At 41.4% G+C, this 23,436-nt stretch overlaps 1 protein-coding gene and 1 non-coding gene across 4 annotated transcripts in view; one reads left to right on the forward strand and one right to left on the reverse strand.

Annotated features, from left to right (window-relative positions):
* Positions 1–8,619: 8,619 nt before the first annotated feature.
* trnam-cau lies at positions 8,620–8,691 on the reverse strand. The gene has a single exon. It is a non-coding gene; the product is annotated as a tRNA-Met (tRNA).
* Positions 8,692–8,743: 52 nt separating this feature from the next.
* The window catches only part of sdhaf4 (succinate dehydrogenase complex assembly factor 4), a 23,927-nt gene continuing 9,234 nt past the window's right edge, over positions 8,744–23,436 (forward strand). Inside the window, exons 1-2 of one of the 3 annotated variants that reach the window (XM_043681789.1) lie at positions 8,744–8,808; positions 13,774–13,934. In XM_043681789.1, coding sequence (XP_043537724.1) covers positions 8,801–8,808; positions 13,774–13,934 — 169 coding nt within the window. In that variant the 5' untranslated portion in view covers positions 8,744–8,800. Of the gene's footprint in view, positions 8,809–11,315; positions 11,471–13,773; positions 13,935–23,436 lie in introns of those variants that run through there. The other 2 variants (XM_043681782.1, XM_043681775.1) reach the window with 2 other exon arrangements.

Below are 23,436 nucleotides of genomic sequence, written 5' to 3' on the forward strand. Positions count from 1 at the left end.
GGTGCTCCGGTTTCCTCCCACAGTCCAAAGATGTGCAGGTCAGGTGAATTGGCCATGCTAAATTGCCCATAGTGTTAGGTAAGGGGTAAATGTAGGGGTATGGGTGGGTTGCGCTTCGGCAGGTCGGTGTGGACTTGTTGGGCCGAAGGGCCTGTTTCCACACTGTAAAGTAATCTAATCTAATCTAAGGCCGGATAAACAGAAGTTGTGGGATCAGTCTTAGGGAAATGAGTGACGTAGGCGGGTGTCGTGGGCGGGGGGGGCAAACAATGAAATAAGAAAAAATATGTAGGGACTCGAATTGTATAAATTTCGAGAGTTTGTTGAATTTGATGTGTATTTGTCCTCTGCCTTGTCTGGCATTAGACATTGCACCCACTTGCAAGTGTAAAAATAAAGGACACTACTGATTCAGATTTTTGTCTCGGACTGCAATTATTGAAGTGAGTGAGCTTTGTTTCTCACAATCGATCTGCTGGACGGTAAGGAAGGTGAGCAGCCGGTGGAATTTATTGAGGACTGGTTGCCAAAACTGCATTAAGGCTGGAGACTGTGTCCCCTTATATTGTTAAAGAGGATCAGACGGGCTTCATAACGGGCCGCAGATCCTCCAATAATGTTAGGAGGCTGCTTAATGTAATTCAAGCATGTCAACAACAGTCAGTACAGGGGTAGGTGATTTCTCTGGATGCAGAGAAGGCATTTGAGTGGCAGTACCATTTTTATACTATGGAGTGGCTTGGCTTGGGTGAAACTTTTATAAGATGGGTGAAAGTTCTCTACAGTGACCCTGTCACTGCAGTCATCACCAATGGGGTGCGATCAAGCAATAACATTTTTAGGGGCAGCCAGCCCTTTTAGGGGCTGTTCCCCTTTGTTACTGCATTTTACATTGGTGATTGAACCATTGGCGGAGGCTATTCGTAGGGATCCTAATATATCAGCTCCAGAAGTGGGGTCAAAATTACATAAGATTTCATTGTACGCGAGCGATGTCCTTTTTTTGTCAAATCCAGCAATTTTGGTGCCTCACCTGATACAATGCATTGGTGCATTTGATATCTTTTCAGGGTACAAGATTATTCTTGCAAAATCAGAGACTATGCCTATGGGTGGTCTTACGAAGGTGCTAGGTCTTGAGGGTGAATATCGATTCCCATTTGAGAAGTCACAGGGGGGTTTTGTGTGTTTGGGCATATTCATTACTCTAGTTCTGGATCGGTTGTTCAAAGCTTATTTTGTTCAATTATTTGACAAAATCAAACAAGACCTTCAAAGATGGGAGGTGATTTTGGTCTCATGGTTGAGTCAGATACCACTTATTAAGATGAATATTCTCTTCCGTTTGTTGTACCTTATATGGATGCTCCCCCGGATTTTCGATAAGCAAACATTCAGGAGACTGAACGGCTGGTTCAGCTCTTTTATTTGACATCATAAGCGGGCCCTCACTAAATTAGCTAAACTGCAATTGCCTCACAGATTTGGGGGAGTGAATCTCCTGAACATTAAATACTATCAACTAAGCTCGCTTTTATCTTATGTGATTGGGCTTCTGGGGACCCTCTTTCAATATGGTTAGATATCAAATCTTCTCAGGCAGGTTGCCCCCTTACTAGCTTGCTGTTTTTTGACAAAATGAGGACAGTTAGAGACTATTGCCATAACCCAATAGTTATCAATACTGTTAAAGCATGGAGGGCAATTTGGCAGAGGGAAGGCAATATTGGCAAAACATCTTCTCTTAGACCTATAGTGGGTCTGCTGGGTTTTCAGCTGGGGATAGATTCAGGATTCAAACATTGGGCAGCTAGGGGTGTGTCTTGCATGGGTGATTTATTTGAGGGAGACACAATGATGTCCTTTGATCAGTTAGCACAGAAATACAAGCTATCTAACAGGGACTTCTTTCATTTTTTTTCAAGTTAGGGATTTTATTTTCAAAATGACTATACTTTTGACTGATCACTACAAATCTGACATAGAAAGGAGGGTGCTCAGTGCTAAGAGTACACTTTCTGTCAACACTTTACATCATCAATTGCAGGGCGCCCCCTCAGATGAGTTTGATTGACTTTGCAGGGTATGGGAAAGAGAGCTAGGCATTGAGGTCTCCTCAGAGGCATGGGAAGATATTTGGGAAAATGCAAGAAAGATATCAATTTGCAATAGGAACCATGCTTTACAGTGGAAGATTCTCCACAGAGTCCACTTGGCTCTGGATCATTTGTCAAAATTTAAACCAGGGGTATCTTCAACAAGTTCCAAGTGCAAGGTTGGTCCAGGCACTCTTACCCATTGTCTCTGGTTCTATGGCTTCAAACATATTGGAGTGCTGTGGTGGGTGCACTGGAAGGGATTTTGGATGTAAAGGTGGAGAAGGACCTCATCTCTCTTCTTCTTGACCTGCCCAGTGTGTTCCCAAAGGTGCACATAAGACATTTCAACCTCCTCACTTTCTGCACAAGAAAGAATATCTTGTTCAGTTGGGTTACTGAAAATCCCCCAGTCCCCTTGGATTTTCTCACAAATATGGGTACACCACAAAACTGAGCATGACGACCCTTTTTGGAATACCTGGACACAGATGTATCTACCATACTAATAAGGGCTTTTATATAGCCGTAACGATTGTGCTTTACGAGTCCAATATCCTGCAAACGTATGAATGTTTTGTTTGGCTGAGCTGAATTATTATTATTTATTAGTTTGTTGTTGGTAATTATTTATTTAGTTAAGTAGTTAGTGGGTTTTAAAATATATATTTTTCTATATATATTTATATATTTGTACATGAGATCAAGTTGGTTTTTATTTACTTTTTTGGTGTTCTTGTATTGTTTTGAATTGTATTGTTTTGTATTTGTTGTAATATTTAAAAAATTATTTTTTAATAAAAATATATTTTAAAGAAAAGAGTAATTATTGCAATTAGAAATCAAGGAAGTCAGCTACAGCACTGAAAAAAACCTCAAAAAAAAAGGAGCAGCTCTTACAGCCACAATTCTCTTCCATCCACCATTTTTACTCATAGATGGCCGGAGTCCAGAAATAGCAGTAACAGTTTAAGGATACGTGCTAGACCATTTTAGGGAAAAGATGGAGACATTTCTTTACCCAGACAGTGGTGAGCATGTGGAATTCTCTGCCATGGAAAACAATTGAAGCCACAACTTTGAAAATTTTCAAGAAGGAGTTAGTTCTTAGGGCTACAAAGATCAAAAGTTATGGAGTCAATGCAGAAACAGGATGATAAGACATGATCATATTGAATGGCAGAGCAGCTTTGAAAGGCAGAATGGCTGACTCCTGCTTCTATTTTCTATGTTATTATGAATGGTAATTCTGCGTTGGTTCCATAGTCTGATGAAATCTATAAGTTCAGAGTCAGTAGACATATTTGTTTCAGAATGTGACATTTAGCCTTATCAGTTGATAATCTGTGTTTAGCTAGTCCTTTTACAGTGTAAGCACAGGATTTCAGACAATGATCCTCAAGGTCCATCATTCTCATCAATTTGACAATACTATGAATGGTGACCAAGAACACTGTTACACAGTTTCAAATCATTGGACCTGTGGTTTTCAAAATACAAAATATCTGCCATGACTGAGTCCTACAAAAAATTGTTGTGGCAATAGTTGAGTGTAATAAACCCCACGGAAAGAGTCTATGAGTCATTGTAAATGGAGAATTTGGCAGCGACTGGTAAAACTGTCATTTGCCACCTTTTTCAGTGGAAGGATGTTTGCACATGTCCCAATATCCAGTTTAGCAAATAGTTTATATTATCCCTGCAACTATCGGCATAAAATCTAGATGGTGGCAAAAGATTGTTGCAAGCACAGTACTAATACATTCTTCAATGTTCACTGTGGCAAATTTATGCTCAGTTTGTGTGTTCATAAAGCCATAAGATATGGGTTAAAAATCACACAACACCAGGTTATAGTCCAACAGGTTTTATTTGGAAGTACTAGCTTTCAAAGCACTGCTCCTTCATCAGGTAACTAGTGGGGCAGGATCATAAGACACAAAATTTATAGCAAAAGATCACAGTGTCATCAATTAAAATGATATATTGAACAAACTTAGATTAGAATGGGTTGCAGATTTCCATTCATTAATATGTAAATCCCAGAACTTCTTTTAAGTCACGTTCTCGAGATAATTTAAAGTTTTATAAAAAAAATGACATTTCAGCTCAGAAAATGTATTAAAGGTGTGAGGTTAGAGTCTGTCTGTATCCCAATCTTGAGCCAGAAAGATTCTATTTCCAAAGTAGGAATTTATGAAATATTACAGGTCATGTGCTTTTTAAGCAAAATAGAATGTATCTGCAAATGCAATTCTACAAATACAAATTCACCCCATTGACGTGTGTGTGTGCGTGGTGTGCATGTGAGGGAGAAAGAGAGTGTGCATGTGAGTGTAAGTACGCATGAGAGAATGTATGTTTGCATATGTGTGTGCTTGGTAGAATGTGTGCACGAGTGTGACAGAGTGAGACAGACAGTGTGTGCATGGGGGGTGTATGTGTGTCTTAGAGCATGTGTATGAGAGAGGGTCTGTGTGAGTGTGTGAGTATGTAAGTGTGCGTGTGAGAGTGTATGGTGTAGTGGGGTCACCTGTAGGATAACATGAACACAAGATCCTGGTTGAGTCCTTACAGGTACCGAACTTGGCTATCAGTCTCTGCTCGGTCACTGCATTGTTGCATATTTCAAAATCCATCTTGGTGGACGGTCACCCAAAGATCCAAGGCCGAATGTCCCTGACTGCTTAAGTGTTCTCTGACTGGGAGGGAACATCCCTGTCTGGCAATTGTTGCACGGTGTCCATTCATCTGTTGTCATAGCGTCTGCTTGGTCTCACCAATGTACCATGCCTTGTGGCATCCTTGCCTGCAGCGTATGACATAGACAACATTGACCGAGTAACATGAGTACTTGTCGTGTACATGGTGGTTAGTGTCCCCATGTGTATTGGTGGTATCCATGTCAACACTCTGACACGTCTTGCAGTGGTTGCCATGACAGGGTTGTATGATGTTGTGGTCGATGCTGTCCTGAAGGCTGGGCAGTTTGCTGCAAACAATGGTCTGTTTAAGATTTGGTGGTTGTTTAAAGGTGAGAAGTGAAGGCGTAAGGAAGGTTTTGGTAAGGTGCTTATCCTCATTCCCTGAGCTGAGATGTCACCTTTTTTTTATAAAGCCTTAAGTTATCTCGAGAATGTGACTTAAAAGAAGTTCCAGTATTTACATATTAATGAACCAAAACCTGCAACCCATTCTATAAGATGAAAGACTTAAAACAATCTAGATTTGTTCAATATATAATTTTAATTGCATGACACTGTGATTAGATTAGATTACTTACAGTGTAGAAACAGGCCCTGCGGCCCAACAAGTCCACACCGACCCGCAACCCACCCATACCCCTAACCTAACTCTACAGGCAATTTAGCATGGCCAATTCACCTGACCTGCACATCTTTGGACTGTGGGAGGAAACCGGAGCAAACCCACACAGACACGGAGAACATGCAAACTCCACATTCAGTCGCCTGAGGCAGGAATTGAACCCAGGTCTCCGGCGCTGTGAGGCAGCAGTGCTAACCACCGTGCCATGATCTTTTGAATTGAATTGAGTTGAATTTATTGTCACATGTACCGAGGCACAATGAAAAGCTTTGTCTAGCGATCAATACAGGCAGATCACAGAGTTAAGTAGCATAGATAAGTAATTAATAGGTAAACAATGGCAAAACCAAAAAACACAGATACAGGCGAATGTTAAGGGTTTGTGAGTCCATTCAGTATTCTAACAACAGTATGGTAGAAACTGTTTCAAAACCAGCTGGTGTGTGTGTTCAGGCTTCTGTACCTTCTCCCCGTTGTAGAGGTTGTAAAAAAACATTCAACACCAGGTTATAGTCCAACAGGTTTAATTGGAAGCACACTAGCTTTCAGAGCAACGCTCCTTCATCAGATGATAGTGGAGGGCTCGATCGTAACACTATGTTACAATCGAGCCCTCCACTATCACCTGATGAAGGAGCGTCGCTCCTAAAGCTAGTGTGCTTCCAATTAAACCTGTTGGACTATAATCTGGTGTTGTGTGATTTTTAACTTTGTACACCCCAGTCCAACACCGGCATCTCCAAATCATAGAATAACATTGCCAGGGTGGGATGGATCTTTGAGAATGCTGGCGGCCTTTCCTTGACAGTGGGCCTGATGGATGGATCTATGGATGGGAGGTTGGCCTTTGTGATTGTCCAAGCTGAGCTCACCACTCTGAATTGACAGTGGGCCTGATGGATGGATCTATGGATGGGAGGTTGGCCTTTGTGATTGTCCAGGCTGAGCTCACCACTCTGTAAGTGTCTCCGATCTTGAATGGTACAGTTGCCATACCAGGTAGTGCTATATCCAGACAGAATGGTCTTGATGGCGCACCTAGAAAAGTTGGCAAGGGTATTCGCCATCATGCCTAATTTCCTCAGCTGCCTGAGGAAGAAGAGACGTCATTGGGCCTTGGTAACCAGTGCATCCACGTGAAGAGTGCAAGAAATATTGTTATGGATGACAACTCCCAGGAGCTTGACACTCTCCACTCATTTCACCGCTGTGCTGTCAATGTGTAGGGGTAGCATGGGTAACATCCCACTGAAAGTGAATAATGAGTTTACTATAAACTCTTCTGCTATAAATTCTGAGTCTTATGATCTTTGGACGCTAATACTTCCAAATAAATCTGTTGGGCTATAGCGTGGTGTTGGGTGATTTTTAACTTTGTCCACCCGAGTCTAATACCAGCGCCTTCACATCATAAGATGTGGGAGCAGAAGCTCCCATTTAGCTCATCAAGCCTGCTCCACAATTCAGTGAGATTGTAGTCAGACAATACAGTTTGGGTGGAAATTGCGTGGTTTATGTTTTGAGGACGATTGGTATGAATTCTTGGTTTGTGGAATGCTGAACCATTCTGGCCTCTGAGATGGGTTCTCAGGAGGTCAAATCACATTTTCAAGGCTTTGTTTTCTACATTGACACTTCCATACTTCATTTGAACCACTGTTTGGCATGCATCATTAAAAGCCTGATAATATCCAGATATCTCATAAACTTAATAGAGCTTTTTAAGGAAATGACAAAGAAGATTGATGACCACAGAGTGGCAGATGGCATTGACTTTAGTAAGACCTTTAACAAGGTCACTTGTGGCAGGCTGATTCACATTTCCAATCAGAAAAACATCCACAGTTATTCTGTTTTCTATAACTAAGCAAGTTCTGTATCTATCTCACCAGCTCACCACAGATTCCATGGAATTGTAATTTCTATAAATAATTTTGAGGAGAATGTAGGTCACCTTATTAGTAAGTTTGTAGATGATACAAAGGTATGGGGCACTGTGGATAGTGAGGATTTCCAGATGATATAGATGGGTTTGAAACTTGGGTGAAGAAAAGGCAGATGGAATTTAACCTGGACAAATGCGATGTGATGCATTTTGGAAGGTCTAATGTAGGAGGGGGGTATACAGTTAATGGCAGAATCCTTAGAAGCATTAACATGCAGAGGAACTAGGAAAACCGGTCCACAGTTCCCCGAAAGTGACAATACAAGTGGATAACATAGTCAAAAGGCATATGGCATGCATGCCTTCATCATTTGGTGCATGGATTATAAAAATTGGCAAGTCACATTGTATAGATCTTTGACAAGGCCATACAGCATTGCATATAGTTCTGGTTACCAGAGCATTTGCAGGCTTTGGAGAGGGTTAAAAGATGATTTATCAGAATGTTGAACAGATTGGAAGGTATTAGCTATGAGGAGAGGTGGAACAAACTTGGTTTGTTTTCACTTCAACGTTGAAGGCTGAGAGGTGACCTGATAGAGGTTTACAAAATTATGTGAGGTATGGATTGAATAGATAATCAGAATCCTTTTCCAGGATAGGAATGCCAGTTGCTGGGGACATAGATTAAAGGTAAAAGGGGGAAAGTTTAAAGGAGATGTCAAAGGCAATTTTTTTTTTATACGGAGGGTGCTAAGTGTGCTACCAGACAAGGTGGTAGAAGCAGATACAATAACAACATTTATGAGGCATCTTTACAGATACATGAATAGGCAGGGAATGAAGGGGCATGGACCTCATTGAGGCAAAAGGTTTTTAGTTTAGAAAACGTGTTTTGTGTTGTCACAGGCTTGGTGGGTCAAAGGGATGTTCCTGTTGCAGTACTGTTCTTTCTTCTTTGTTCTTTGATCTCTCACTGACAGCTATCTTTGTCCTTGACAAAATCTGGACAAAGGTGACATTGTTTATGCACATATATGTGTTACACTTTATTACAATATTTCATGGAGTCATAGAATCAGTCACACAGCATTGAAACAGATCCTTCTGGTCACCCAGTCCATGCCAATCATAACTCCAAACTTAACCAGTATCTCCTGCTTGATCTTGGCTCATATCCCTCCAAACATTTCACTTGCATAAAGAATCTTAATATTAATTTTTAATGTACTGAAATTAATATTAATTCTGGGTTAGAACGTCATTATTGATGTGTTCAATTTCACAGAAAACACCAAATAAAATAAAACTTAGCAGAGGATGGTTTCGATCCATCGACCTCTGGGTTATGGGCCCAGCACGCTTCCGCTGCGCCACTCTGCTTCTGATAGTATTGCAGAAGGACGCTTCTTTCAATATTGGTGGCACGTGTGACGTAACATTGAAGGGTTTGTTGGGATCACGTGAGTAACGGCAAGATGGCGGCGAAGAGATGTCACAGTAAGTGAGAGAAATAAAGAGGGAACGCGGAGGCCGATGTGAGAAAGGGAATACGATGGAGAAGGAGAGAAGAGATAGAGAGTGAGAGCGAGACTGACACCGACATAAACGACAGCGAGGGGGATATGTGAAGGAAGGAATAAGACGGAGTGATAGAGCGAAACTTAGAATATCCTTTGTTGTCAAAACAAAAGTTTTTACAGATACACGGAAAGAAAAGTTAGAGTGTGTGTATAAGAGAGAACGGAGGAAAGGAGAGTGATAGAGAGGCACCGGGAATGTACGGGGAGGGGAACCGGTAGAGTGATGGCCGCAGAAGTATATCCATCAGGTCGTATTTCACTGTCACCTTCTGCGCCCTCAGATTGAGTGAGGATTTAATGTCTCACCCCAACTAACCCCGTCTGCCTCCCATAAAGTATTCCCCATACAACCCAGTCCTTCCTCATTCATACATTCACCTCATTTCTCTTTCAATGTCGGTATGCAGATCCCCTTTACAACTCCCATGTATCACCTTCGGACAATTCTCTGGCTAGTGAAATTTGTCCTGAATTTCTTATTGCATTTAATAGTCGCTGATGTACCTTCACAGCCCATAGCTCTAGTCTCCTTTGTAATTGGCAACATCTCTATACTGAACTTATCCAATTCTTTGATAAACTTAAAAGATGCCTTCCCAGCTCAATCACCCCTGTGTGTATTGTATATCTTTATTCTGTATACCCGCTTTACTTATCTGTCACTTTATTTAAGAGTCATTAAAATCTGTATATAATCATTATTATGTACCATTTTCTCATTTACATTATTCAGTTACATAATCATTCCTCCAGTACCTTTCCATTGTTCAGCAGTCTACCAGACTTCTGTTAGTGGATTAATCCTGTCTCTTTCACTTTAATGCATATAAGTTCTGTTATGCAGCTTTTTTCTGCTTCCATTATGTTATTTCCAAAAACATGAGCTACTCATTCCCATTTCCTTGCTCCTCAATTCTGATTATGTTCTCACCTACAGTGTTTAGTTGCTCGACCTGTTCTTCATGTAGCTGTGTATCAACTATTCCTTTCTGTAGTTTTTTTTTGCCTCAAATTTCCTTATTTTAGATGCTGTCTTACTTTCGCTGTTCAATTTAAATAAAACTTCCTCAATTCAACATTACCTATTACTTTTCAGGATTTAGGAAGGTAGTCTGAACCTTGAGAAGTTGGGCCAGCATCATCAAAGCATGGGATAAAAGCAAATTACTGCGGCTGCTGGAATCTGAAACCAAAAGAGAAAATGCTAGAAAATCTCAGCAGGTCTGGCAGCATCTGTAAGGAGAGAAAAGAGCTAACGTTTTGAGTCTAACTGACCCTTTGTCAAAGCTTTAACGAAGGGCATTTGATTCTAGGGCATCTGATAGGATGGGTGCTAAGAGAATGTTTCTCCTTGTGGGTGAGACTAGGACTAGGAGGTATAGTTTAAAAATCAGTAGTTATTTAATACTGAGAAGTGGAGGAGGTTAGTTGGTGGTTAGTTGTTTGGACTTTTCTACCCAGGAGAGCAGGGAAAATGAGCTATTGAACATATTGCAGGTTGGGTTAGTTAGAGTTTTCATTAATAGAGAGTTATGGGGAATGGATTGGAAAGTGGAATTAAGGCCACAGAAGTCAGTCATGATCTTATTAATTGTTGGAACACTCAAGGGATTAAATGGTCTACTTCAACTGCTTAAATTCATCGTATATGGCCTCTATGCATGTCTTTCTAACAAGTCCATAATCTTTCATAGGTAGATGATCTGTAATTAAACATCATATGCAGAACTGAGCTTGCCGGTCTATGTAGTGTTTGGTATTCTTGCCCAGTTTCAACTTCACCTAAATGGTAACTCTTCTGACCAGATATCAATTTATAGTAAATAGTTACTCCAGTTTGAATGGTCTTGGGGAGTCAATGGGGATATTGCATTTTTTTTTCAGGGAGGCTTTGAGGGTGTCCTTGAAGCATTTCCTTTCCCTTCTTGGAAGCTATTTATGACGAAGCTTGGAGTAGACAGCTTGTTTTGGAAATGTGATGATATGATCTTCCTAATCCAGTTGATTGACTGTAACCAGTGCCTTGATACTGGAAAAGCTGCTCTGAGAGAGACCCAGATAATGGAGGTTCTGTTCTATTTGTTGATTTGTAGAATTTTGTGGAGGCATCGATAGTGGTATTTCTTTAGGAATCTGAGATGTTTGCGGTACATTGGCCATGTTTCAACCACGTTCAATCACAAACAGCAAAAGAATATGCAGAAACCTGAACATCCCACACACTCACCTCCTCAAACACCACCTGTGGCAGTGCGTGTGGATTGTTTAGTCAGTTCAGGAGCCATAACACTAAAGTGGAAGAAAGTCATCTCTGTCTTGAGGGATTACTTCAGACTGGTTGATCTTAAATCTTGAAAGAATTGACTTAAAGCAATTGGCAATAGAAGCAAATGTAATATGAGAAAGCGCTTTTCAGGCAGTGACTGGTTGCAGTCTGGAGTATGCTGTCCAACTTTGTTAAGCAGGTTCAATAAAGGCTTTCAAGACAAGTTAGAGTATTACTTGAAAAAGAACAATGTGCAACATTAAAGGAAAAACGCAGGAGCATGGTCAAGTGTTTAATCGGAAAGCTGGTTCAGGTACAGTCAGCTAAGCTGTCTCCTTCTATACTGTTGTGATTTTGCAATTTTTTCCCCTTTGTATTTCTTCTGATGGAATGTTAATCTGAAGACCTGTCTGCTTGTTCGGACAGAGGATATAAAATAACCCATGTGCAGTTTTCTTTGTGTTTCTATCAAAAACAACCTTTAAAATAGGTATGGTAGAATAGGATATGGTAGATTAAGAGTTCACATTCTAGTCTCAGTAAGAGAGTTAAAATTCTACTATGCTCAGTTGGGAATTGAAGTCAGTTAACACTGCAAATTGCCTGATATGTATTGAACCCAACTCGTTCACAAATGCCCTTTGAGATGTCAATACAATCCACCAGTCTGGCCAATATATATCATTCTAGTCCTACAGGATCATAAAATTGTTATGGTGCAGAAGGAGGCCATTTGGTCTTCTCAGGGGAAAGCAGCATCAGCCAAGTTAATGACATCATTGCGGCTTTGGAGAAAGATAAGCAGCAGGTCTATAGTGATAGGGGATTCAATAGTAAGGAGTACTGACTGCTTCCATGGCTGCACATGTGAATATCAAGATGATATGTTGCCTCCCTGGTGCCAGGATCAGGGATGTCATGGAGCAGTTGCAGGTCATTCTAGAGTAGGCAGGTGAATGGCCATTGGTTGTGGTACACATAGTACCAACAAATTAGGCAAACAATGGAATGAGGACCTGAAAACTGAATATAGAAAGTCAGAAAATAAATTAAAATGCAGGACTTCAAATGTAGTAATCTCAGAATTACTGTCAGTGCCATATGCCAGCAAGAGTAGGAATAAGAGGACAGATCAGATAAAGGCATGACTGGGGAAGTGATGAACCAGTAAGGGGTTTAGATACTTGAGACATTGGGACCCTTTCTGGGAAGGTGGGATCTATACAAGCCTGACGAGTTGCACTTGGGCAGGTTCAGTTAGTGAGGTTTTAAACTAGTATGGCACTGGGATAGAGCCAATCTTAAGTCTACTAAATGTAGGCTTAAATGAGTCAGATACCGGAGACAGAACATTAGCTAGTGATGTAGTCAGCAACTTGCAAAGACAAAAGAAATGAGGATTAGAAAGCATCCAGCCAAAGAAATTGACAGGGTTGAGCTGTTAATACTTCAATGCAAAGAGTATTACAACCAAGACACATGAACTAAGGGCACAGATAGATGTCATTGTATAATGAAAAGCTGGCAGAAGGAGGGGCAAAATTGGCAGCTTGGTATCCCTGAATGGAGAGTCTGCAGACAGCGTAGAGTGAGTAACAATAAAAGAAGGGGACCAGCAGCAATTGGTTAAAGAATCAATTACATTTGTGAGAACAGATGATATACTAAATGGGTTAACAAATGAGGATTTATGGGTTGAGCTTAGGAATAAAAAAGGGGCAATCACACTACCAGGAGTAAACTACAAAACCCAAATAATGAGGGGGAGATTGAACAAAAATGTCTGCCTGTAGGAAAAATAGGCCAATAACAGAAGGAGACTTTAATGATCCCAATATCAATTGAGTTTCAAATAATATAATGGATTTCAAGTTTAAGGAGTTTCAAATAAAACTCTGCAAATGCAAATTCATCTTTGGATGTGTGTGTGTGTGTGTGTACGCACGCGTGCATGAGAGAGAGAGAAAGTGTGTGTGTCTGTCTGTCTGCATGTGAGTATGAGTGCACATGAGAGTGTGTGTGGGCACATGCTTGGTACAGTGTGTATGTGAGTTTGGCTTAGAGTGGTGCTGGAAAAGCACAGCAGTCAGGCAGCATCCGAGGAACAGGAAAATTGACGTTTCGGAGGCACTGCAATTGATATTGTTTATGTAGATATTTCATCAATGGAAATGAGAGGGCCATGGACACAAAATTGAATTAATGAGAAATAGTTGTCTTTCAGATTGCAGGGAGTCATGAAGTAGAGATTCCCAGGGTTCTTCTGTTAAGGCCAGTACCATTTAGCTTTATACGAATGACCCAGACTAAGTGTATTGAGTATAATTTCAAAGTTTGCAGATAACCAAAAGTCAGGAGCAAGATAGCAACTGGCTGAAGAAAACAGATGAAATTTAATAGGGAAAGGATTAGAAGAAGACCCTTTGACCCATTCAATCTGTTCTGCCACTCGATGAGATCATGGGTGAACTGATTGTTGTGCAGTTGCTTTACAGTGTATTTTACATTAGTTTGTTAGTAACTTTGTAGCAATGTCTGGCTATTCTCCTTTCATTTTGCTATTTAAATTACTTTTAGATATGTTGAATGACAGGTTGAATTCTGTTTTCCACGTTGATTGAACATAGGTTTTGTGCTGTGGAACACCTGGAGGTTGGCCAGCTCGAAAACAGAGAACAAGCCGGACTCGAGAAAGGAACCTCTGAGAAAGCCTGTAACCCCTGTTGGCCGCTTGGATCATCCACAGCAGAAGACGGTGGGAGAAGATCCCCTTGAAAGTGAGTGCTCTGTGTTTTGGAATGGAACTGCTGTATTTCAAGCATAATATATATGAAACCTTACAATGAGGCAACTTATTTACCAGCGATTGCATTGGAATTTTTTATTTGACTGTAAATTCCAGTAGTGCTGACTGGTTCTGAGGAAAGGTAAGTGACCAGGAAGGCTGCTATGACCTAGGCACTGTGAAGTGGCTGAAAGCATTTGGCACAATGTAGACCCGTAGATATGATACAGCACCAAAGGGGGTCATTCAGCCCATATTGTCCTAATATGACCTAAGGTACTCAGATGTCCTTTCTAATCCGATCTTCTCAGACACAGCCTGAAGCCCGCAACTTATAGCACCACAAGCAGCGAATTCCAGATACCCACCACTCTCTATGCATAAAAATGTCTTTCCTTACATCCCCTCTAATCTTTCTGCAACTTAGCTTGAAGCTATGACCCCTGGTTTTTGAACTTTTCTGCCAAGGCAAACAGGTTCCTTCTATCTACTTCATCTCTACCCCTCACAAAGTTGTTTACCCCTCAACCTCCTGAGTTCTCCCCTCAAACTCCTGAGTTCCAAGGAATAGAGCCCCAACATAGAGTCATAGAGATGTACATCACGGAAGCAGACTCTTTGGTCCAACTTGTCCATGCCTACCAGATAGCCCAACCCGATCTAGTCCCACCTGCCAGCACCCGTCCCATATCCCTCCAAACCCTTTCTATTCATATACCCATCCTTTTAAATGTTACAATTGTACTAGCCTCTGGCAGCTAATTCCGTACACGTACCACCCTCTGCGTGAAAAAGTTGCCCCTTAGGTCTCTTTTATATTTTTCCTCTCTCACCCTAAACCTATGCTCTTGAGTTCTGGACTCCCCCACCCTAAGGAAGAGACTTTGTCTATTTATCCTAACTGTGCCCCTCTATAAGGTCACCCCTCAGTCTCTGACGCTCCAGGGAAAACAGCCCCAGCCCATTCAACCTCTCCCTATACTTCAAATCCTTCAACCCTGGCAGCATCCTTGTAAAGTTTGTCTGAACCCTTTCAAGTTTCACAACATCCTTCTGCTAGGAAGGAGACCAGAATTGCACGCAATATTCCAACAGTGGCCTAACCAATGTCCTATACAGCCGCAACATGACTTCCCAACCCCTGTACTCAATACTCTGACCAATAAAGGAAAGCATACCAAAAACCTTCTTCACTATCCTATATACCTGCTACTCTACTTTCAAGGAGCTATGAACATGCACTCCAAGGTCTCTTTGTTCAGCAACACTCCCTAGGACCTTACCATTAAGTGTATAAGTCTGCTAAGATTTGCTCTCCTAAAATGCAACACCTCACATTTATCTAAATTAAACTCCATCTGCCACTCCTCAGCCCATTGGCCTATCTGATCAAGATCCCATTGTAATCTGAGGTAACCTTCTTTGTTGTCAACTATACCTCCAATTTTGGTGTCATCAGCAAACTTAATAACTATACCTCTTATGCTCACATCCAAATCATTATATAAATGATGAAAAGTAGTGGTCACAACACCGACTCTACTGGTCACAGGCCTCTAGTCGAAAAACAACCCAACACCACCATCCTCTGTCTTCTACCTTTGAGCCAGTTCTGTATCCAAATGACATCTCCAGTCTCTCCTTGTAGCTCCAGTTCTCCAGACCTAAAAACATTATAGTCAATCTTCTCTGCACTGTCTTCAGAGCAATTACGTCCTTCCTGTAATGTGGTGACCAACACTGCATGCAATATTCTAGTTGTGGTCTCACCAGTGTCTTTGACAACTTCATCATTATATCTCAAGTTTTGTATTCTATGTGTCTGTCAATGATGGAGAGCATTCCAATGTCTTCTTTACAACCATATCTATCTGTACTGCTACCTTTAGGGACCTGTGCACTTGCAAGCCAAGATCACTCACTTCATTTACCTCTCTCGGTATATTCCCATTGATTGTGAAATCCCTTTTACTGTTTGACCTCCCTGAATGCATGACCTCACACTTCTCAGTGTTCAACTCCATCTGCCACTGTCTTGCCCATTCCACCAACATATCTATATCATTTTGGAGCTCAGCGATCCTCTACATATCCACTACACTGCCAATTTATGTGTGTCCAAACTTCTCAATTGTGCTCCCCCCCAAAATTCATGTTCAGGTCATTAATGTACAAAACAAAGAGCAGGAGTCCCAACACAAAGCCCTGTGGAACGATACTTGAAACAGCTTTCCATTTGCAACAACCACTATCATTCAATATCCTTTGTTTCCTGTAACTAACCAATTTTGGATCCAACTCAACTTCTTACTCTGTATATCATAGGCTTTTACTTTTCTAACCAGACTGCCATGGAAGATCTTGTCTCATGCCTTACTAAAATCCATGTAGACACCACCGACTGCACTACATAGATTCTCTTTGTCACTTAGAGTGTTAGAGATGAAACAGACCCTTCGGTCCAATTTGTCCATGTCAACCAGATATTCTAAATTAATCTAGTCCCATTTGCTAGCATTTGACCCATATCCCTCTGAACCCTTCCTATTAATGGGCTAACGTATTGCCGCTATTTAATGAAGGTGATAAGAAAAAGCCAGGGAACTATAGGCCCGTGAGCATGACATTGGTAGTGGGCAAATTATTGGAGGGAATGCTGAGGAACAGGATTTTAATGTATTTGGAAAGGCAAGGACTGATTAGGGATAGTCAACATGGCTTTGTGCTCATGAAATTGTGTCTCACTAACTTGATTAAGTTTTTTTGAAGAAGTAACGGAGAGGATTGATGAGAACAGAACAGTGGGCGAGCTCTCTATAATAAGGCAGTCAACAAGGTTTCTCTTGGCAGATTGGTTAGCAAGGTTAGATCACATGGAATAGAGCGAGAACTAGCTATTTGGATACAGATCTGGCTCGAAGGCGGAAGGCAGGTGGTGGTGTGCCACAAGGATCGGTGTTGGGTCCACTGCTTTTTGTCATTTAAATAAATGATTTGGATGTCAACATAGGAGATGTGATTAGTAAGTTTACAGATGACTTCAACATTGAAGGTGTGGTGGACAGCAAAGAAGGTTACCTCAGAGAGCAATGGGACTGTGATTAGATGGGCCAATGGGTCGAGGAGTGACAGGTGGAGTTTAGTTTAGATAAATATAAGGTGCTGCATTTTGGAACGGCAAATAAGGGAGGACTTATTCACTTCCTGAGGAAGTAGTGGATGTGGGTACAGTTACAATGTATAAAAGACATTTGGATAAGTACATGAATAGGAAACGTTTGGAGGGATATGGGCCGGGAGCAGGCAGGTGGGACTAGTTATTTTTGGGTTATGATTGGCATTGTTGGACCGAAGTTCATAAGATATAGGAGCAGGTTTAGACCATTGGGTGGCACAGTGGTTAGCACTGCTGCCTCACAGTGCCAGACACCCAGGTTCAATTCCCGCCTCAGGCAACTGTCTGTGTGGAGTTTGCACATTCTTCCCGTGTCTGCGTGGATTTACTCCGGATGCTCCGGTTTCCTCCCACAGTCCAAAAATGTGCAGGCTAGGTAAATTGGCCATGCTGAATTGCCCCTAGTGTTAGGTGAAGGGGTAAATGTAGGGGAATGGGTCTGGGTGGGTTCCTCTTCGGAGGGTCGGTGTGGACTTACTGTAAGTAATCTAATCATTTGGTCCATCGGGTCTGCTCCACTATTCAGTCATGGCTGATATGCTCCTCAGCCCCATTTTCCTGCCTGCTCTCCATAACCGCAAACCCATTACCAATTAAAAATCTAACTCCCCAGCAACCATCGCACTTTGGCATAATGAATTCCGCAGATTCACAACTTTTGCATCTGTTTCTGTGCTGTATGACTCTATGTACCCATCCAGATGCCTTTCTAAATGTTAAAATTGTACCTGCCTCCGCCACTTCCTCTGGAGCTCATTCCAATCATGGTCAAAAATCACACAACACCAGGTTATAGTTCAACAGGTTTATTTGAGAACACAAACTTTAGGATCGGAGCCTTGCTCCTTCAGGTGATAATGAGAGAGGGATGTCTTAGACACAGAATTTATAAGTAAAAGATCAAAGGGTCATACAACTGATGCGAACAAATTGAATGCACATAAAATGGCTGTTAAATCTTTAATCAGGTAGAATTGAGGTGCAGGTTTCGATTGATTAATATGCAAATCCCAGAATTTCTTTCAAATCTCCACTGCCCCGAGATAACTTAATGTTTTACCTGTATAAAAGAGGTGACATCTTGGGTCAAACAATGCATTTAAGGTGTGAGGTCTTGTTTAGAGTCTGTCTGTGATTTAACCTGGTTTTATTTCCAAAGCAGGGATTTATAAAATGCCATATTGTGTGCTTTTTGAACAAAATAGAATGTATCTGCAAATACAAATTCACCCCATAGATTTGTGTGCGTGTGAGAGAGAGAGCGGGGATGGAGGCATGTAGAGGGGGGGAGAGAGAGAATGTGTATGTGTGTGTTTGTGTGCGCTTGAGAGAAAGTGTGTGCAAGTGTGAGGGAATGTGTGTTGAGAATGTGCGCGAGTGTGAGGGAGTATACACATGTGAATGTGTGTGTGCTTGAGCGAGAGTGTGCATTTGAGTGTGTGTGAGAGAGAGTCTAAGGGTGTGTGTGAGACTTTGTGTGTGTGCTTGAGAGAGAGTATGTAAAATTGGAAGAGGGTGTATGTGTCTGAATGTGTGGGTATGAGATTGAGTGAGAATGTGTGTATATCAGAGAATGTCTGTGTGAATATGTGAATGTGTTTGTGTGAGAAAGTGTGTGTGTGTAGTGTGGTGGAGGTGACCTGTAGTGTGACATGAATCCAAGATCCCTGTTGAGGCTGTCCTCATGGGTACCAAACCTGGCTATCGCCCTCTGCCCGGTGATTCTTGCATTGTTGTGTATCCCGAAGTCCGCCTTGGATGATGTTTACCCTAAGGTCCGAAGCGAAATGTTCCCCACTAGGGGGAGCACTTCAGCATGAGGGACATTCGGCATTGGATCTTTGCGTAAATGTTCTCCAAGTGAACTTTGGGAGACCCAACAATGTAAAATCGCTGAGCACTGGCTGATAGCCAAGCTTGGTACCCATGTGGATGGCCTCAACTGGGATCTTGAATTCATGTCACACTATAGATGACCCCACCATGCCATACATGCTCATACAAAAACGCTCGTGTATACACACAGACCATCTCTCATGCACAACACACTTTCTCTCACACACAGACACATGCACACACTTTCATGCATATACTTCCTCACACTCGCATATGTTCTCTGTCAGACACACACACATACACAGTCTCTCTCTCACACACATGTGCGCTCACTCTCTCTCTCTGTCTCTCTCACTCACACACAATTCTCTCACTTTCTCTCACACACACACACACACACACATACGCACACACACACCCCCTATAGGGTGAATTTGCAATTGCAGATACATTCTGTTTGTTCAAAACTCAAACAAATTGTAGACAGTCAATATGGCATTTTGTAAATTCCAACTTTGGAAATAAAACCAGTCTGACTCCAAGTCTAAACAGGACCTCATGTCTAAATTACATTGTCTGACCTGAGATGTCACCTCTTTTATACTGATAAAACCTTAGGTTATCTCGGGACAGTGACTTGAAAGAAATTCTGGGATTTGCATACTAATCAATCAAAATCTGTATGTACATTCTAACTGATTAAAGATTTAACAGCTATCTTAAATGTGTTCAGTTCATTTGCATCAGTTTTTTAGACCATTTGATCTTTTAATTATAAATTCTGTGCCTAAGGTCTCACTATCGTACAAGCATCTAAAGAAGGAGCGAGGCTCCGAAAACTTGTGTTTTTAAATAAAACTGTTGGACTCTTGGTTTTTTTACCTTGTTCAACCCAGTCCAACACTGGCACACCTCCAATAATGGATTCCATACACGTACCACCCTGTGCATGAAAACGTTGCCCCTTAATCTAATCTAATCTAACCTTAGGTCCCGTTTAAATCTTTCCCTTCTCACCTTAAATCTGTGCCCTTTAGTTTTGGACTCCCCTACCCTGGGGAAAAGACCTTGACTATTCTTCCTATCCATGCCCCTCATGATTTTGTAAACTTCTGTAAGGTTACCCTCAGTCTCTGATGCTCTGGGGAAAATACCTCCAGCCTATTCAGACTCTCCCTGTAGCTCAAACCCTCCAACCCTAGCAACATCCTTGTAAATCTTTTCTGAACCCTTTCAAGTTTCACAATATCTTTCCTATAGCAGGGAGATCAGAATTAATAGTAGCATTCCAAAAGTAGCCTAATTCATGTCCTTTAAAGCCGCAACATGACCTCCCAAACTCTATACTCAATGTACTGACCAATAAGGGGACGCGTACCAAACACCACCTTCACTATCCTGTCTGCCTGCGACTTTCAAGGAACTATAAACCTGGACTCCAAGGTCTCTTCATTCGGCAATACTTTGAAGGACCTTACCATTAAGTGTGTAAGTCCTGCCCTGATTTGCCCTACCAAAATACAGAACACCTCATAATTAACTAAATTATACTCTATCTGCCACTCCTTGGCCCATTTTCCTATGTGATCAAGGTCCTGTTATACTCTGAGGTAACCTTCTTCGCTGTCCACTACACTTCCACTTTTGGTGTCATCTTCAAACTTACTACCTATACCTCCTATGTTCAGATCCAAATCACTGATATACATGACAAAAAGCAGTGGACCCAGTACTGACCCTTGTTGCACACCGCTGGTTACAGGCCTCCAATCCGAAAACCAACCCTACACCACCACCCTTTGTCTCCTATCTTTGAGCCAATTTTATATCCATATAGCTAGTTCTCTCTCTATCCCATGTGACCTAACCTTGTTAACTAGTCTACACCAAGGAACCGTTTCGAAAACCTTAATGAAGTCCACATAGACAATACCCGCCGCCCTGCCTTCATCAATCCTCTCTGTAATTTCTTCAAAAAACTCAATAAAATTACTGAGACATGATTTCCCACACACAAAGCCATGTTACTATCCCTAATCAGTCTTTCCTTTCAAAATAAATCATGAGGGGCAAGGATAGGATAAATAGACAAAGTTTTTTTCCCTGGGGTGGGGAGTCCAGAACTAGAGGGCATAGGTTTAGGGTGAGAGGAAAAAGATATAAAAGAGACCTAAGACAACTTTTTCATGCAGAGGGTGATAAGTGTATGGAATGAGCTGCCAGTGGAAGTGGAGGCTAGTACAATTGCAACATTTAAAAGGCATCTGGGCATGTATATGAATAGGGATATGGGCCTGGTTGCTGGCAGGTGGGATTAGATTGGGTTGGGATATCTGGTTGGCCTGGATGGGTTGGACCGAAAGGTCTATTTCTGTACTGTGCATCTCTATGAATCTGTGATTCTAATGACTTGTCGACCACTGATGTTAGGCTCACCAGTTTATAGTTCCCCGGTTTTTCTTCCGCAAAGAATTCTGTCAAATTTGTAAGGCATGACCTTCCCTTTACAAGCCATGCTGACTATCTCTGACTACTCCATGCCTTTCTCAGTGACAGTTTATCCAATCTCTCTGAATTGATTATAATAATTTAACCACCACTGGCATTTCATTTGTATCTTTTTAATCAACTCAACACATTTCTTGAGTTCTCTGGCACTTCACCTGTGTCTACTGATGACTGGAAAATAACCCTCAGTCCATCAGCTATTTCCTGATCTGTTTCAGCATCCCAGAGAACAGTTCATCTGGCCCTGGCAACTTATCCACTTTCAAAGATTTCAAACTTCTCTCACACTTTCTCTCTCATTATTTTGCCCAATATTTTACACTGCTCCTCTTCGATCACTACATGTCCTTTGATTTTCTCTGCTCTCTGAGCCAAAGCATCCCCAACACCTGGTAACATATAGGGAGCAGAGATTCGTTGGAGTATACACTGAATTGGTAAACTGCTTATGCACAGTGGTTTTCTCTGTTTTATTGTGCTGCTCACCTGCATTGAGTTGCGAATTAGATTGGAAACTCTGTAAATTATTCTTCATGACTGTTTGTTAAAGCACTGTATCTAATTAAATTACTTAAAAAATAAGCTGACAGTTGAAAACTAACAAAACCTTTGAGATGGCCATTTTTTTGGGACTTGTCCAAATGCTATCATTGAGTTTTCTTCTGCCAATAAGTAGTAAAAGACTTCCTTGATTGTCACTGGATAGTTTGGCAAAAAAAGTATCAATATAGATTAATACAGATTTATTTATTAAAGTTTTTTTTGTTGTTTCGGAAATGGAGTTAAGTAGTAATCAGCAGGCTTCCTCAAAGGGCCGAAGCCATTCAGTGCACAAAACAGAAATTGCTGGAGAACCTCAGCAGATCTGGCAGCATCTGTGGAGAGAAAGCAGCATCTGTGGAGAGAAAGCAGAGTCAATGTTTCACATCCTGTGCATTCCAGGCCACACCTTACAGACATGTGGTATCTCAGCAAGCTGACAGTTAGTGTTCCTTTTCCCTAGGATAAGGGATTTCAAGACTAGGGGCAGATTTTAAGGTGAGAGGAGAATGATTTTAAAAAAAGACATAAGAGGCACATTTTAACCTAGAAGGTGGTTAGTGTGTGGAATTAGCTTCCTGAGGAACTGGTGGATGTTACAACAGTTACAACATTTAAAAGATAAGTACGTGAATTGGCAAGGTTCGGACGGATATGGGCCAGGAACTGGCAGGTGGGACTAATTTAGTTTGGGATTATGTTCGCCACGGACAAGTTGGGTCAAAAGGTCTGTTTCTGTTCTGTATGACTCTGGCTCTAGATTTTATTGCCAGTGATTCTTTTGCATAAATTGTCTGTCTGCAGCTTTGGATTACTCGTGCATTTAGAATTATAGTAACCATTTGTATAGATATAGCACTTTTCACTTAATGAAATATCCCAAGATAATTCACAGAACCTTTGGACTGGAGAAGATTACAGAGAGAGGGATTTGAAAACAAGAACAAGAATTCTTTAGCTGAAGGATTCTGTCAGTTAGAGAGCATGGGATAATTGGTGAATAGGATTTAGTGTGAAATAGGACATGGAGAGCAGAGTGTTGAATGACCTCATATTTATAGAGAATGGACCGTGGAATACTAGACAGGAATGTGTAACAATAGTGAAGTGTAGACGTAACAGAAGTATGGATGAGGGGTTCAGTAGCAGAAGAGTGAAGGCAGGGGCAGAGTCAGGTGATGTTAGGTGAAAATAAGTGGTCTTAATGATATGACAGGTATGGGGTCAGATTTTAGATTAGAGTGGTGCTGGAAAAGCACAACAGTTCAGGCAGCATCCGAGGAGCAGTAAAATCGACGTTTCGGGCAAAAGCCCTTCATCAGGAATACAGGCAGAGAGCCTGAAGGGTGGAGAGATAAATGAGAGGAGGGTGGGGAGAAAGTAGCATAGAGTACAAGAGGTGAGTGGGGGAGGGGATGAAGGTGATAGGTCAGGG

This window comes from Chiloscyllium plagiosum, chromosome 3 (genome assembly GCF_004010195.1).
Source record: "Chiloscyllium plagiosum isolate BGI_BamShark_2017 chromosome 3, ASM401019v2, whole genome shotgun sequence".
Taxonomy (NCBI): Eukaryota; Metazoa; Chordata; class Chondrichthyes; order Orectolobiformes; family Hemiscylliidae; genus Chiloscyllium; species Chiloscyllium plagiosum.